Raw genomic sequence first — 15,629 nt, 5'->3', positions numbered from 1 at the left:
GTTAGGGGCAGGAAAGTCCCACCTATTTGTCACCATGAAACACTAAAAAGATATCCACTAGTTGTGCAGGACACAAGTGCTGGCAACCAGAGTGCCAAGGCTCTGGGGAGACCTCATTGTGGCCTTCCAGTACTGGAAGGGAGCGTATAAACAGGAGGGGGGATGGCTGCTTATGAGAGTGGATAGTGATAGGACAAGGGGGAATGGTTTTAATCTGAGACAGGGGAGGTTCAGGTTGGATATGAGGAGGAAGTTTTTCACCCAGAGGGTGGTGAGGCACTGGAACAGGTTGCTTAAGGAGGCTGTGGATGCCCCATCCCTGCAGGCATTCAAGGCCAGGCTGGATGTGGCTCTGGGCAGCCTGGGCTGCTGGGCTGCACATAGCGAGGGTGTAGGAACTAGATGATCATTGTGTTCCTTTTCAACCCAGATCTTTCTATGATTCTGTGATATGATATAAGGTCATATAAGGCAGAGTTCCCAAAACTCCCATCTTTTGCCAAGTCCCCTGTTACCCTCATTGCAGCTGTCCTGCCATTGGTCCTGTAAGACTCCTGCTGTACAAAACACCCCAACCCTCTGCTCCTCACCCTGCCCAGCACCCCAACCTGCCCCCAGGCTCACACTTTGTCACGATGCCCTCCACACAAACGATGCAGCTCAGGAAGCAGGCAGTCAGCGTCCGTGGCGAGACGTGCTTGGAACCAAAGCTGCCCTCCAGCCCAATGTAGAAATCCTCATACTGCTTGGCATAGGTGGCATCAACAGAGGCAACAAAATCCTTCAGAGCACGCTGGAAGGCAATGAGCTCCTCAAAGGCATTGTTCAAAAGCCTGCAAAGAGAGGGAGGTGATGGTTGAGAGTTGCATCTTGCTGGCAACCCCTTCTGCCATCCCCACAGGCAGCTCTAAGAAAGCTCTTCCAGATGCCACACGTATTCTGAAAGAGTATTGGGAATATTATTAAAAAAGGATCCCACAGCTCACAGAAACCAAGATGGTGAATAAGGACAGTTATATCTGGAAAACATAACAGGAAATTAAGGGTGGAAATCAACTCTTTGAAAGGGTAGATAACAGCAGGACAAGGGGAAATTGTTTGAAGTCGAGGGAGGGCAGATTGAGGTTGGATGTCAGGGGGAAGTTGTTTGCTGTGAGAGTGGTGAGGTGCTGGAACAGCTGCCCAGAGAGGCTGTGGATGCCCCGTCCATCCCTGGAGGTGTTCAAGGCCAGGTTGGATGGGGCCCTGGGCAGCCTGGGCTGCTATGAAATGTGGAGGTTGGTGGCCCTGCGTGTGGTGGGGGGTTGGAGCTTTATGATCCTTGAGGTCCCTTTCAACCCAACCATTCTGTGATTCTGTGATACACCTCTGCAAGCACCCAGCCCAACCCCAGCCCACCCCACCATGCCCACTGTGTCCCCCAGTGCCACATCCCCACGGTTCTGGAACACCTCCATGCACAGTGACCTCACCACCAGCTGTGCCACTGCATCACCGCTCTTTACGAGAAGAAATCATTCTTAATATTTCTTAACACCCAACCCAAACCTCGGAGTTGAGGCTGTCACCTCTCCTCGTGCAAAAAAAAAACCCCAGAACCCTAAAAGCTGAGCCGCCCCACACCACGCAAACAACGGCAGCTCACTCTAAGGACTCCAACAAACAGGTTTTGCCAATCGCAAGCACGGAAGGGCTGGATGGAACAGCAGCCCCTCCTGCTCCCCCCGGTTCCACTCACCGGCTGGCTCTCTTCTCGTTCCTCCTCCGCAGGTCGTTGATGTTGACCAGCAGGCGGTACTGGTTGTCGCTGATCATATCGCGTACTTTGCCGTGATAAACCCCTTGATCTTCCTGCACAGATACAACGCAACCCTCAATTTCTCACAGCCATTTCCCTCTCTGGGGAAAAACAAAAAAGCAGCCCCAGAACCACGGGCTCCGGTTGGTGGGGTTGGCGTGAAGCCGTGCGCAGCCCTGGGAACAAGGGCGGGATGCAGCCCCGCTCCTCACCTCATCGTCCAGGAAATCCAGGTAATCCCGCTGTGCTTCTCGCAGCTCCGCGTCGTCCAACCCGCCTGCCGGAGCTGCCATGGTGCCGGGATGTGGTAGCAAACAGTCAGGCACCGGGTTGCTCCTGAATGGATCCTAAACGATCCCCGGCGGCGCCCACGATGCGACCCCGAACGCCGGCCCCGATCGCAGCGGTCTCCACGCTCCTCCTTTGGCGCCAAAACCGAGCGTTTTCCCGCCACCGCGGGGGGAGTTCCGCTCCTCATTGGGCGGCGCCGCCGCGAGTCAGCCAATGGGAAGCAAAGGGGAAGTCGCGAGAGTTGACGAGCAGCAGCGGCAGCCAATCGGCGCGGAGGGGTGGTGCGGAGGGCAGCGCTCCCCGCATGGGGCGGGGATCTGGAATCTGCGGGCCGGCAGCTGAGCTCCGGTCCCGGCTTTGGGTGTCAGCAGCGAGATTGAGAATATTGATGAGTGTATTTATTTTTAATTTCATATTACCGTCGGATCTGGGAAAAAGACCGGTTTTAGGTTGTTGCTGCCCCAAAGCGCAGTGACCGGGTGTCTGTTTTCCCGTGTAGCTGCAGATAGCAAAGTGGATCATAGAATCGTAGAACGGCCTGGGTTGAAAAGGACATCAAACATCATCCAGTCCCAACCCCCTGCTGTGTGCAGGTCGCCAACCAGCAGCCCAGGCTGCCCAGAGCCACATCCAGCCTGGCCTTGAATGCCTGCAGGGATGGGGCATCCACAGCCTCCTTGGGCAACCTGGGTATTAAGGATCTCTATTACCTTTAATAATTACCTAAACTATGATTAAAAATAGAACAATAATGAGAAAGCTGAACAAACTGTGAGTCCCAGCAGGCACCCGAGCTGGGCTGTGTCCCCTGATGGCATCTGAGCTAAAACCATCTGTAAATATTCACCCATGCCAAAGGCTCAGCAGAGGGAGCAGCTGCAGGAGTAACTGCAGGAAGCAATCGCTGTCCTTTTTCCCCTTCTCGTTTCGTGTATCTGCACCAGATTCCCCCGAAAGTGATCAGAAATCCCGTTGTTAACTGATGGGGCTGCTTTAGGACAAATCCTTTTAAAGATGCATCCTGCTTTTGCTAGATTCTTTCACACTGTTTGCAGGCTGGATGTGGCTCTGGGCAGCCTGGTCTGCTGGTTGGTGACCCTGCACATAGCAGGGGGTTGGAACTGGATGATGTTTGAGTTCCTTTTCAACCCAGGCCATTCTGTGATTCTATGAATTTCATTGCAGGTGACAGCGTGGGGACAGCAGAGAGGAGTGACAGAAAGCCCCCAACCCCACTCATCAGATCTTAACAAGGAAGAAGGTAGATGGCCAACCCATAAACTGGAAAGGAACTGGTAATGTGTCAATCCAAAGGGAGTCCCAGCCCACAGCAGTGTTGCAAGGTTCCTCCTGCCGAAAATAAGGAGCTGGCTGTGAACAAAGGGCAGCACGGTAATAAGAGTTAGGGCTAAAAATAGCTGCCTGTTGTTATTCATGAGCAACTGCTGTGTGAATAATTCATTGCAGCAGGTCAGGGAAGGCCAAGGGATGGAGGCAGCAGCACAGGCAGCTCTCGCTGTAACGATCCAGAAACTCCAGATTTACAATGGATAACAAAGTGGAATCAGGCACCTAAATGCATGCAGAGCAAGGGCTGCGGAGCTCACAGGGAAATGAATAAAAGCCCACAAAAATCAGGGGCGGGTGTAGATATAATATCCAGGCAGGCATTTCTGTTACATCTCATGTGCACAGGGATTCTGAGATCCCTTTATGGGAGCCCTATGGTCCCTCTAAGACTCTGTGTTTTTCCCTTGTTTTGTTTCAAAATCAATTCTCAAGCCAGAAGTCAATTTTTAAGCTGCTGTCCCTGGAGGGGGGATGCTCCAAACCACAGCTCCAAACCTGCAGAAAGACAACCCCAAATTCACTGGAGTGAAGCAGCAGTTGGAGCTGAACTCCAACCATGGAGTCGGTGCTTGCGAGTGGAGGATCATTCTGAGTCTCATCACATCGGGGCCAAATATGGGAAACAGAATTCAGCACTGGAGGAAGCCTTATCCTAATCCCATTTACATATCATAGGTGGGGGAATCACAGAATGGCCTGGGTTGAAAAGGACCACTGTGCTCATCCAGCTCCAACCCCCTGCAGGTCACCAACCAGCAGCCCAGGCTGCCCAGAGCCACATCCAGCCTGGCCTTGAATGCCTCCATGGGGAACCACAGCCTCCTTGGGCAACCTGTTCCAGTGCCTCACCACCCTCTGGCTGAAAAACTTCCTCCTAAGATCCAACCTAAACCTCCCCTGTCTCATTTAAGACCATTCCCCCTTGGGAATGTCACCCACTCGAATCTTCATCATCTCAGGTAGTTCTGATCTTATTTTCTTCAAGTATTTATTATTCCCACTCACTCTGTAAATCTTTAAACTGACTTTTCTTTTTTACTTATGTCTGGGAAGCAAACCACAGCAAACAACTATCAGTGTATCTTAATGGGATTTCTTTACTTCAGTGCACTCGGAGCTGCTTGTATCTCACCAGGAGAGCATGGCAAGGAAGTAAAAGTTAAGACTCTGACCTTCAGTATGCTGGGATGCATCGTAGCCACCTTCTGCTTCCCAGAGCAGAAAGCCCGGTGGGTGCAAGTGGGTGCAGCTCCATGTTCACACAGCTGATGAAGTCTTCCTGTGGTCCTGCATGCGATGCTCAGCTCCCCCAGTGCCTCCAGGATGCTGTGGATGAATCCCTTCTCCTGTCATGCAAAAGCAAAATAAAGCAATGAATAATACTCCATTTCCAGGGAGGTCTGAATAGCCCAAATATAGATCCCTGGAGCTTTCACGTTGCTATTTCTGTCTGCTCATCTGTTATCATGAGTTCTGGTTGTTACTAAAGGCAGTGACAGCTGGCTCCTTTTATTCCTCATTTTCTTCCCTGCTCCGAGCCTGGAAATCACCCATCTGCACCCAAAGCACTGTCGTTCTGCACCCACCAGGGATGGGATCCACTTATTGGGAGTGACCCCAGCCCTCAGCCACAGGACCCAAGCATAGAGCCATAGAATCATAGAACAGCCTGGGTTGCAAAGGCCCACAGTGCTCCTCCAGTTCCAACCCCCTGCTGTGTGCAGGTCGCCAACCAGCAGCCCAGGCTGCCCAGAGCCACATCCAGCCTGGCCTTGAATGCCTGCAGGGATGGGGCATCCACAGCCTCCTTGGGCAACCTGTTCCAGTGCCTCACCACCCTTTGGCTGAAAAACTTCCTCCTCATATCCAACCTGAACCTCCCCTGTCTCAGTTTAAACCATTCCCCCTTGTCTTATCACTATCCACCTCACAAACAGCCGTTCCCCCTCCTGTTTATGTGCTCAGTCATTGCTTAGAGAAGTGGTTGCCTGGCTTGAGAAGCTGTATGTGTGGCACTGTGAGCAAAGCACATTAGTAATTCTCATCTGACTGTCACAGTGCATGCTTGCCTCCATGAGGCAGAAAAGCCCTGAGCCCAAAGTTATGCAATGTGGTCCGTGGTGATAGAAACTACGGAAGGTGGTAAAATCCGCCGTGTTCAGTGCTTCCCTTTTGTTGATTGGTGACCCAACATCCAGATGGGGAGTTCTCAGTACAGGAGAGACGTGGACCTGTTGGAGAGCATCCAGAGAGGGTCCCAAAAATGGAACAGCTCTCCTATGAGCACAGACTGAGAGAGCTGGGGCTGTGCAGCCTGGAGAGGGGAAGGCTACAGGGAGACCTGAGAGTGGCTGCCAGTATCTAAAGGGGGGTGTAAGAAAGAAGGGGACGGACTCTTTAGCAGGGTCTGTTGTGATAGGAAAAGGAGGAACGGTTTCAAACTAAGAGGGGAAATTGAGACTGGATATAAGGAAGAAGTTGTTTACAGTAAGGGTGGTGAGGCACTGGCACAGGTTGCACAGAGATTGTGGGTGCCCCATCCCTGCAGACAGCCAAGGTCAGGCTGGATGAGCACTGATGGAGCTGTGGGTGTCGCTGCTCAGTGGCTTTGAAGGATCCCTTCCAACTCAAACCATTCTATGATTTTGGTGAACAGCATCCCCCCACCTCCAAAATAAAAGGTTCCCATCCATTTTAACCCCTGCAGACACCTGTTTGAGGATGGGGGCTGGACAGGGAGAGCCCAACCTGGCCCAGCTGATTGCAGGGAGCAATCTCCCGAGCAAACACAACCACACCTGGGGTTTGTCCGGGAGGGAGGGAAGCGGATGATTCATTTCAGGGTGTAAAGTACCCCAAGCATTCAGCTCAGAGCTGGAAACACGGGTAACACGTCATCACGGGGCAAGCAAACAAAGCGATACCCTCGAAGCTTTGGTTGGACGGCACCCACGAGAGCAGAAAGACACAAAACGGCAGATCCGCTCCCTGGGTTCCGCAGCACTTCCCGACCGGGGGGGGGACGGGGACAACCCGGGGCGGGGCTGTGCGCATGCGCGCGGTGCCCGGAGGCGGTGGCTGCGGGACACGGCGGTGCGGTGCGGTGCGGTGCGGTGAGTGCGGGGACAGCGAGGTTCGTGGCGAACGTGGGGAGAAGGGAGAGGGAGGAGAACCGTTTCGGGTTCCGCGGTGATGGTTTTGGGGGTTTTGCTCGCCGGGCTGTTTGCTGAAGGCGTTGGGTTTTCGTTAGGTGAGCATCTCGCTTCTGCGGGGAGATCGCAGGTGCCTTTATTCTGCGCTGCGGGGATGGAGGTGTGGTTCGGTTGTTGGGTGCTGTGGGGTGGTTTGGGGGTGGGAGATGAGTTCGCCGAAGCGCTGACACGGGTTGCACAGAGAGGCGGTGGTGCCCCATCCCTGCAAATAGCTGAGGTCAGGCTGGATGGGGCTGTGAGCGCTGATGGAGCTGTGCGTGTCCCTGTTCAGTGCAGGGACAGATGGCTTTTAAGGGTCTCTTCCAGCTCAAACTACTCTATGAGGTACCCCTCCATGCTGGAGGGGCGTTTAGCTGGGAGGTCGCTGCATGGCCAGCAACCCGAAGGGCTGAGGATGAGGACGTGGGTGACGCCGCGATGCTGCAGTCATGGAAAGGTCATGAGAAAGGACATTTGGATGCCCTGCGGGAGAGGAATGCGGGCTGCGGGGCTGTTTGTGCTCGCTGCTGGGGCAGGGAGGGGACGGCGAGCAGCCAAGCGCACCGCTCTCAGCTCGGAGGGGTGCAGCGTATCACAAACAATTCCTAGAAGCACGGCACCGCCGAGCCCAACCGCACGCCTTTGCACGTTTCCTCCCGCAAAGGTGTTGTTTAACGGCCCTGGCCTGAGGGAATCGCCGTTCTGCAGGGGTTGCTGCTTGTATGTATTTACATTGAAGCTGTGCCTGAAGCCAGGGAGGTGGTTGTGTCCCTCTGTGCAGCAAACCCAGAGCACAGAAAGAGTGCGTTGCCCTGGAAGGCTGCTAGGAGCCGTGATTTATGGGGCTGCATATGAGATCTGCAAGCTGGTGGCCATACCTTATGTCCCCGGGTGTATATGCTTTAATTCTCCCCCAGCAAATCCTTAGCATCCCATGTTTGCAGGGGGAAATCAGCCATTGCTTGCCATTGCTGGGGGCTTTGCGTGCAGCTGAAGGGCAGCTCTGCTCACCTTGGAGGACATGGAGTGAAGGGAGGACAGCAGCTCACAGCTCCAGGGCTGGCACACAGCTGCAGGCTCTGCTTGCTGCCTCTCTCCCTGCTCGCAGCAGCGGCGGTGCCGCACGTGATGGATGGGCATTTTTTTCTGATGAGCCAAGCTTGAAAATCTGCAGCCTTCAAAATGTTTTTGAGCATCAGGCTTTTTGTGGGTGATGGCTTGTTTGTAGTAAAGCTAAGCAGGCTCAGCCTGGAGGCTCGGAGACATCTTCTAGCAATGCTTTTGGGGCAAAGAGGCCCCAGGGATGCTGTGTGCACAGCGATGGGAGGGAAGGATGCTGCACAGACAGTGGCAGGAGGAGATGTAGGTTGTGAAAGCAAAATGCAGTTGAAATAAATCCAAATTCCCTTTTCAGCCTGTGGGGAGAGAAAAAAAAAAGGGCATTTCTTTGGCACCATTCAGCTCAATCCAGTGCTGGCGTGTGAAGCGGGTCAGGTCAGCCACCCCACTCCATCACTGCATGACTGAATGACAGCTTGCTGGCAGGGTACAGCTGCCTGCATGCCTAAACCTTGTTCGCTCCAAAGCAAGGTGGAGTTACCCAAATTGCATGTGGGTGGCTGCAACAAAACTGGGCTAGGAGCGTGCAAACAACGTGGCAGGCACAGGTCACTGATGGGGAGTATGCTTTGCATTTGTTTCTGTGCTGGTGAGCTCAGGTCAGGGTGCTCCACCTGGTGGGTGCAGGCTGCTCCCTGGTATCTCACAGCTACCTGAAAGCTTTGGGTGGGTGTGTGGGGGAGAGGGAGGGTGGAGGGGGGGGAAGAAACTGGTGAGCAAATCTAGAAAGGGCAAAGAACAAAGGTGTAGTGAGGTCAGAAGAAAAACCTGTGGGTCTGGTCTCATTCAACATCTTCATCAATGACCTGGATGGAGGGATAGAATGCAACCTCAGCAATTTTGCTGATGATACAGAGCTCGGAGGAGTGGCTGACACAGCAGAGAGCTGTGCTGCCATTCAGAGAGATGTGGGCAGGCTGATTGTTGACAGAGAGGAACCTGGTGGGGTTCAACGAGGGCAAGTTGACTTGCAGACATCAGTACAGGTTAGGGCTGACCTCCAGGAAAGGAGCTCTGCGGAGAAAAAATCTCAGTGTCTTGGTTGGCTGTGAGCCTGCAGTGGCCAAGAAGGCCAGTGGTTTCCTGAAGTGCATTTAGCAGAGTGTGGCCAGCAGGGAGAGGGAGGTGATTCTCTCCTCTGCTCTGCCCTGGGGAGGCCACATCTGGAGAACTGTGTCCAGTTCTGGGCTCCTCAGCTCAAGACAGACAGGGAACTGCTGGAGAGAGTCCAGCTGAGGGGGTTGGAGCATCTCCTGTATGAGGAAAAGTTGAGAGCCCTGGGGCTGTTCAGTCTGGAGAAGAGAAGACTGAGGGGGGATCTTATCAATGCTTATCAATATCTAAAGTGTGGGATCAAGATCTTTTCAGTGGTGCCCAGTGACAGAACAAAGGGCAGTGGCACAAACTGGGACATAGGGAGTTCCATACAAACATGCAGAAAAACAACTTTACTTTGTGGGTGATGGAGCACTGGCACAGAGAGGTGGTGGACTCTTCTCTGGAGATATTCAGAACCCACCTGGATGCTTTCCTGTGTAATTTACTGTAGGGAAATGCTTTGGTGAGGGGTTGGGCTTGATGATCTCCAGAGATCTTCCAACCCTTGCACGTGATATCTGGCTCTGGGTTCAAGTCTATGATAAATCCTACCTCCAAGTCTTTGGTTTCCTAACATTGGGTGCCCAGCATACCACAGGACGTTGCTGTGTCCCCAAAACTTTGCTGCAGAGCTTGTTGCTCCATCCCTACTTAGCTCAATGCTCACTCTGCTGTCCCTGCTGCTCTCATCCCCTGGATCAGCTCAAGGTGCAGGCAATGCTGAGCTCACGTTGAGAGGCACAGCTCAACGGGCATCCAGTCCAGCTGTTTTCCTGACCAGAAATTGCAGGGGAGATGCCACTACCAGCAGCAAGGGAACCCTGCCATCTCCTACCATCCTCAATGGATGCTGTCCTGTCATCATCAGGCATTAATCTCCCAATTAACACAAACTTGGACAAACCTTGCTTCAGGTCTGTGCCGTGAGTATATACAGAAAGGTAGAATTTGGGCTATACTCTGTGAAATTTTCATCAGGTTACTTTGCTTCTTAGCAGAAGTCAGGTTACTTTGCAGCTTGCCCTTCAAGGTCTCCAGTGAATCATAGAATCATTAAGGTTGATCATCTCTAAGAGCCCTAAGTCAACTGTCAGCCCATCCCTACCATACTTGCTGGCCACATCCTTCAGTGCCACGTGTCCACAGTTCTGGAACACCTCCAGGGAGGGTGACTCCACCGTAACATCACTAAGAGACACGGTTTAGTGGTGGGATTCATTAGGTAAGGTTAATGGTTGGATTTGGTGGTGGGGCCTCATGAAATCCAAGCTGAAGCACTGCATACAGCTCTGGGCCCCAGCACCAGGACGTGGAGCTGTTGGAATGCAGTCAGAGGAGGACATGAAGATGCTCAGAGGGTAGAGCACCTTTCCTATGGGGACAGGCTGAGACCTGGGTATATTCAGTCTGGAGAGGTCTTGGAGGAGTTCTCACTGTAGCCTTCCAATACCTAAAGAGCCTACAGGGAAGGTGGAAAGGACTCTGTCAGAAGGTGTAGTGATAGGACCAGAGGTAATGGCCTTAAACTAAAAGAGGGGAGAAATAGATTGGATGTAAGGAAGTAATGCTTCACAGTGAGGAAGGTAAGGCAGTGGCACTGCTGCCCAGAGAGCTGTGTGCTCACCCCTGCAGTACCCAAGGCCATGGATGGGCAGCCTGGGCTGTGGGAGGTATCCCTGCTCACAGCAGGAGCTGGGTGGGTTTTATGTCCTTGCCAACCCAAACCATCCTGTGATTCTATGACTTGATTGTCTTGAAGGTATTTTCCAGCTTTGGCTCTATATCACCCATTTCCTTCCGAAGCATCCTGACCCACGCAGATTCCTTGTTGGCTGAGTACTCATAACACAACCATTGGGCTGATGTGGACGTAACTGGGCACACAAACGTGTCAAGGCAAATAAAGTACTCAGTGTAGTGTTCTGTTCTGCAGTCCCAGCATGGCCTGGTGTGTTACAGCAGCACATTAGGAGCACAATACCTAGCTCTCTTCAGGCAGATGAGGATTTTCTGTGATTTCATGATTCTATGATTTGTATTCTCATTTAATACTGGGAGCTGGAAACCCAATTTGCAGAACATCTGAGCAGTTGGGGGACCTCCACTTTCTGATGGTGCTGAGAGGATGCAGAATTGCTGCTACGAGCCATTCTAGGATCTCCATTTCTCATCTCTGGTGGATCCTTTCCAAAACAGCAACCTGTGGTGCAGTCGATGGGCTTTTGCACAGCTCTCAGAAGAGTGGAATTCAGGAATTTGTTGTTACTTTCACGCCGTACACAACCACTTTCCTTTATAAATGCAGTGCATTTGTTAAAGACTTCCCCAGGGCTCAGTTCTCTGGACCCCTCTGCTTTGTTTCCCAGGCACTGCTGCCTGTCTGGAAGCAGATGTGCATGTGTCAATGCCTGATGCCCACACAGCATCCTGCAAGCCAATACATGGAGCTGTTACAGGCTGACTTACAGAGTTAACACCGAGGCCGGGCTGGTGGGAAAATCAGCCGTACCCTGCAGGAAATCTTCTCATTCAAATCCTTCCATGAGACTGTGACCAAAAGCAAAAGAGCTGGGAAAAAGCTCGAGTTTCCAATTACTTTTGAAGAAAGGGAGAGAAAAATTGGAACGGGATCGTTCCTCCTCTGGGCCACGGTTGGTATTGTGGCTGCAATGATCCCGCCTGGCCACCGTTCACCCCCTCCTGGCAGCTCCGTCCCTGAACAAACGATACTTGGTTGCTTTTAATTGGGAGCAGCCAAAATAAGTGAATCCCCCGGAGATGGGGGTGAGGAGGGATGGCAGCGAGGCGCCCTGCTGATGAATGTGGCTTTCAGCTGCTCAGACACCCCCGCGGGAGGGAAAGAATAGGGGCTCTGTGAACGCAAAACAGCCGGTGCCGACCTTGGGGTTTCTCTCTCTCTCTCTTTTTTTTTTGTTGTTGTTATTCCCCTTCTCGCTCCCTTTTCTTTAATTGCTCGTTGCTTTGTCCATCACATGATCGCTGGAAATTGCCAGCTTCTTCTCGCTTCTCGGTGTCACAAGTTTGGTTTAAAATAAGCCTGCTGGATTCCTGATTTACTCACTGTTTGTCTGAGCACCGCATGTGTTTTTTGTGATTTCGGACTGTTAGCTTGAAAATGTCTGTCCCTCCCTCTGCACTGTAAAACCTGACGTTTCCCAGCCACGAAGAATCTCTGCTCTCAGTTCAGTGCCCAGCCTTCTCCTCGTTCTGCTCAAGGGCGATGCTTGCTGTATCCAAGATGAGACCATGGCAAAATCCTGGTGTGCAAGCCAGAGCCAGCCTGTGCCTGGTACGGATGCTGCTGTCCCTTTCATATGCTCATCAGCATGCAAAGCAGGCATGCCAGGGGTAGTGGAAATCACAGCGTGCCCTTGCATCCATCTGCATCCTTGCACCCTGCTCTTTGCTTGTGCAATCCATTCTATGTCCAGATTTTTCAGTTTCTGATGTCCCACTGTCAGCACAGGTGTTTGTCTCCTCCATCATTTGGGGAACTCTGGGAGCCCTTTTGCCCTGCACCTTGTCATTATGAGCCCCAGCAGCGGTTTTGGTGCCTATGCACCTTCCTGGAGGGTTTTGCAGCATTGTGCTGGGATGAGTTGAGGTGAAGATGCAGCGCTGAACCCTGTGCAGGAAACACGGATCCTTGGACTATGCTTAGTTAAAGAGATGCTGGGTGATGGAGTTCAAGCCATCCTGCTTGGGTTATATCAGAGCAAATGCTGGAAGTTAGGTGATAGGACAGAGGGAAATGGTTCAGATTAAAAGAAGGGACAATTAAATTGGAAAAAGTTTCTTTACCATAAGAGTTATAAGGCACGAGCACAGGTTGCACAGAGAAGCAGTGGTGTCCCATCCCTGCAGACAGCCAAGGTCAGGCTGGATGGGCTGTGAGCACTGATGGAGCTGTGGGTGTCCCTGTTCAGTGCAGGGAGTGGGCCTAGAGGACCCTTCCTTAAAGGTCTCTTCCAATTTGGACAGTTCTATGATAAGCCCTCTTACTTGGATCTTATCAGAGCAAATGCTGTGAGGCAGAAAACATGAGAGCAGGTGGACAGACAGGTAGATGAGTTCAGGATGCTTAAAGCATATCAGAGTCCATACTCACACCCTTCCACATCATCTGGAGGCAGTGGATGCCTAAGCAAATAGATGCAATCAGCTGCTGCAGTACCAGGGCAGCCTGGTGGTGTTTGCAATGACTGGCAATGGGTTGGGGCTCTACCTGATGCATGCTGACCCCAGAGAGCCTGTCCTTGAAGCAGGCATGCTGCTGCAAAATGGATTGTCATAATTGGTCATGGGATTGTGCTCAAAACCCTGAGAAGCTGCTTTCCATAGCTCAAAACTGCCTGTGCTGGAGAGACACCACCAGTTCACGGGGAGTTTTGCAGAGCCTGCCTGGGGATGTGAATACACACAGGTTTCATGTAGCCTCTTTGCATCTAGACCAGGAAGACAAACATCATCTCGGTAGAACCAGTGCCCTTCCCATTGTGCTCAGCCTCAAGTCCTGTCCATCCACAGGAGACACAGGATCAGAGAACCACTGAGGTTGGAAAAGACTTTCAAGATCATCAAGCCTAACCATTAACCTATGTATTGGGTCTGGCTAGGATGGAGATAGCTTTCCCCATATAGCCTTGTGCTGTGTACTTGTAGCTAGAACAGCATTTATATAGGGCAATAGAGGGGGAGTATTGCAATGCTGCATAGCCAGAGCTGCTCTCCTTGCCTGGGTGCTGCTTTATCCTGAAGCTGAGGTCTAGATTAAGTTGAATGAATGAGTTTTTTCTTTCTCCATCAGCAATAAGGAGTCAGAACAGACTGTAACAAATGAATGTACCTTCATTGGAACTGGGGATGGGGAGTGTTGTCCATTTTTCATGCTATCCCCTCAGAGTTCAAATCTGCCATCCCAAATTTTGGCACGTATCTCCTAGGAATACACAAGCTGCTGAATCGTGGGTCTGCCCACTTAAGACAGGAATAAAGGGAATCTGCCAATGTCCAACCCTCAGTGAGGGCCCTGCCTTCAGCTGTGCACAGCTGTGACACTAAATTACCCCATTTTAGAAACCACCTTTCCTTCCAACTCTTGTAGAGTGGCTCCAGCAGACGCAGCAGCCACTTTCTCTGTGGCAAAGAAGGAAAAAAAACCCAAACAGGCCTGAGATGCTAACGAAGAAAGCCTGGAAAGCACAAGGAGAAAGAACTGGCTGGAAAATGCAGCAATGTCAGTTATGACAGCTCCCATCTGCAAGAACAAGGAAGTACAGTGAAAATGTTTTGTCTGTTATCAGAAGCTTTGAGTTGTGAGGGGAAGTGAGACTTGCAAGCCAGTGCAGAGTCTGCTCAAACTTGGCTCTCTGTGCTATCTCACCCTGGGACTGTTTGTCAGCTCCCATCTCTGCTTTCATTTCCTCTTGGTTTTTAACATCATGCAGTGTCCCCAGATTGCTGAGGGCCTCCTGGTGTGCATTTGCTCAGACTGGTCCTCTGCCTCTTGCAGCAGATGCTACAAAAGAAAAATAAAGCATTTCTCACACTCACACAAAATACTCATTACCATTTACTTGCTTTCTGGTTGTCTCTATGCACTTGGGTGTATATGAGCTTAGGAGTCCAGCCCCAGTCCTGCAAATATGCATGTTGGCTGGACATGAGTACAAAGTCTGGTTCATCAGCATCAAATTCAGTCTAAGCACAGTCGTGTGTGATGAGTTCTTTTTTCTTCTTCTTTTTGTTTTTTTTTTTAATGTACTGTAAGTGCCAGCAGGGAAGAGAAGTATCTTGAATTGGAAAGGAAACAGGTTATTAGGGGTGAAGTTAACACTGTGAGGTAATCCAGCCCAGCTCCTCTCGTTTCACTATCATCTCCCACTCCTGCTGCCTCTTCCATAGGTGGGCATGAGGACTGTGGAATTCTCTCCCCTCTGCCCACTGATTGCTGCAGCCCTGAGCATGCAACCCATCTGCAAATTATGTGGCAGGGAAGCCAGCCTTATTTGTAGCCTCCAGGATTTGGTTGCAAATCCACTTAAAGAAAAGCAAGTTACCCTTAGATTAATCATTATGTCCTCCTGAGTGGTTTGTTCTGGCTGAAAGGGTGAAAAACCCCCTCCACAGGTGCTTTAGCATCATAGAATTATTTTGAGTTGGAAGGGACATTTAAAGGCCATATGGTCCTACTCCCTGCAATGAAGAGGGACGCCTACAGCTCTATCAGGTGCTCAGAGCCCTGTCCAGCCTGACCTTGGGTGCCTCCAGGGACGGGGCATCCAGTACTCTGTTCTAGTGCTTCACTACTTTTATTGTAAAAAGAAAACTTCTTATATCCAGTCTAAATCTCTCTTGAACTGTTAAATCTCCCCTGACTGCTTCTTGCACCCCCTTACTGGCAGCTAGCCCTGAACAAGCCCCATGAGACTGCCAAGGAGGTGGGGACTAAGGGCAGGATGTCATGTTTCTGTTTCTATCTAATCTAAGCCGAACCACACAGACATCCTCTTCCATGCTGAATTTAGGTCTGCCAAGTCAAGAAAAGCCCTTTGCCTCTACAGGCATCTTGATATCACCATGGAATCATGAAGTTTGGAAAAGACCTCCGCAATCACCGAGTCCAACTGCAGCCCACCCCACCATGCTCACAGACCACGTTCCTCACATCTCCACGGTTCCTGGACACCTCCAGGAATGATGACCCACCACCTCCCTGGGCAGCCTGTTCCTGTGCATCACCATTCTTTCTGAGGATAAAT

General features: G+C 51.5%; 2 protein-coding genes across 6 annotated transcripts in view; one reads left to right on the top strand and one right to left on the bottom strand.

Moving 5' to 3' along the window:
- Positions 1–2,249, bottom strand: part of MCM3 (minichromosome maintenance complex component 3) — a 32,488-nt gene extending 30,239 nt beyond the window's left edge. The window contains exons 1-3 of the mRNA XM_090136628.1: positions 2,011–2,249; positions 1,739–1,851; positions 625–833 (exon numbers count right to left, since the gene is read on the bottom strand). Coding sequence (XP_089992754.1) covers positions 625–833; positions 1,739–1,851; positions 2,011–2,091 — 403 coding nt within the window. The 5' untranslated portion in view covers positions 2,092–2,249. The remainder of the gene's footprint in view (positions 1–624; positions 834–1,738; positions 1,852–2,010) is intronic.
- Positions 2,250–6,444: 4,195 nt separating this feature from the next.
- Positions 6,445–15,629, top strand: part of PAQR8 (progestin and adipoQ receptor family member 8) — a 35,620-nt gene continuing 26,435 nt past the window's right edge. The window contains exons 1-2 of one of the 5 annotated variants that reach the window (XM_031603795.2): positions 12,004–12,219; positions 14,579–14,582. In XM_031603795.2, coding sequence (XP_031459655.1) covers positions 12,089–12,219; positions 14,579–14,582 — 135 coding nt within the window. In that variant the 5' untranslated portion in view covers positions 12,004–12,088. The other 4 variants (XM_031603793.2, XM_090136624.1, XM_031603794.2 and 1 more) reach the window with 4 other exon arrangements.

The sequence above is a fragment of the Phasianus colchicus genome, chromosome 2, assembly GCF_987193195.1.
Source record: "Phasianus colchicus chromosome 2, bPhaCol1.hap1.1, whole genome shotgun sequence".
Lineage (NCBI taxonomy): Eukaryota > Metazoa > Chordata > Aves > Galliformes > Phasianidae > Phasianus > Phasianus colchicus.
Note: the sequence above shows the minus strand (reverse complement) of the source record. Positions and strands in the feature narration are given on the sequence as shown.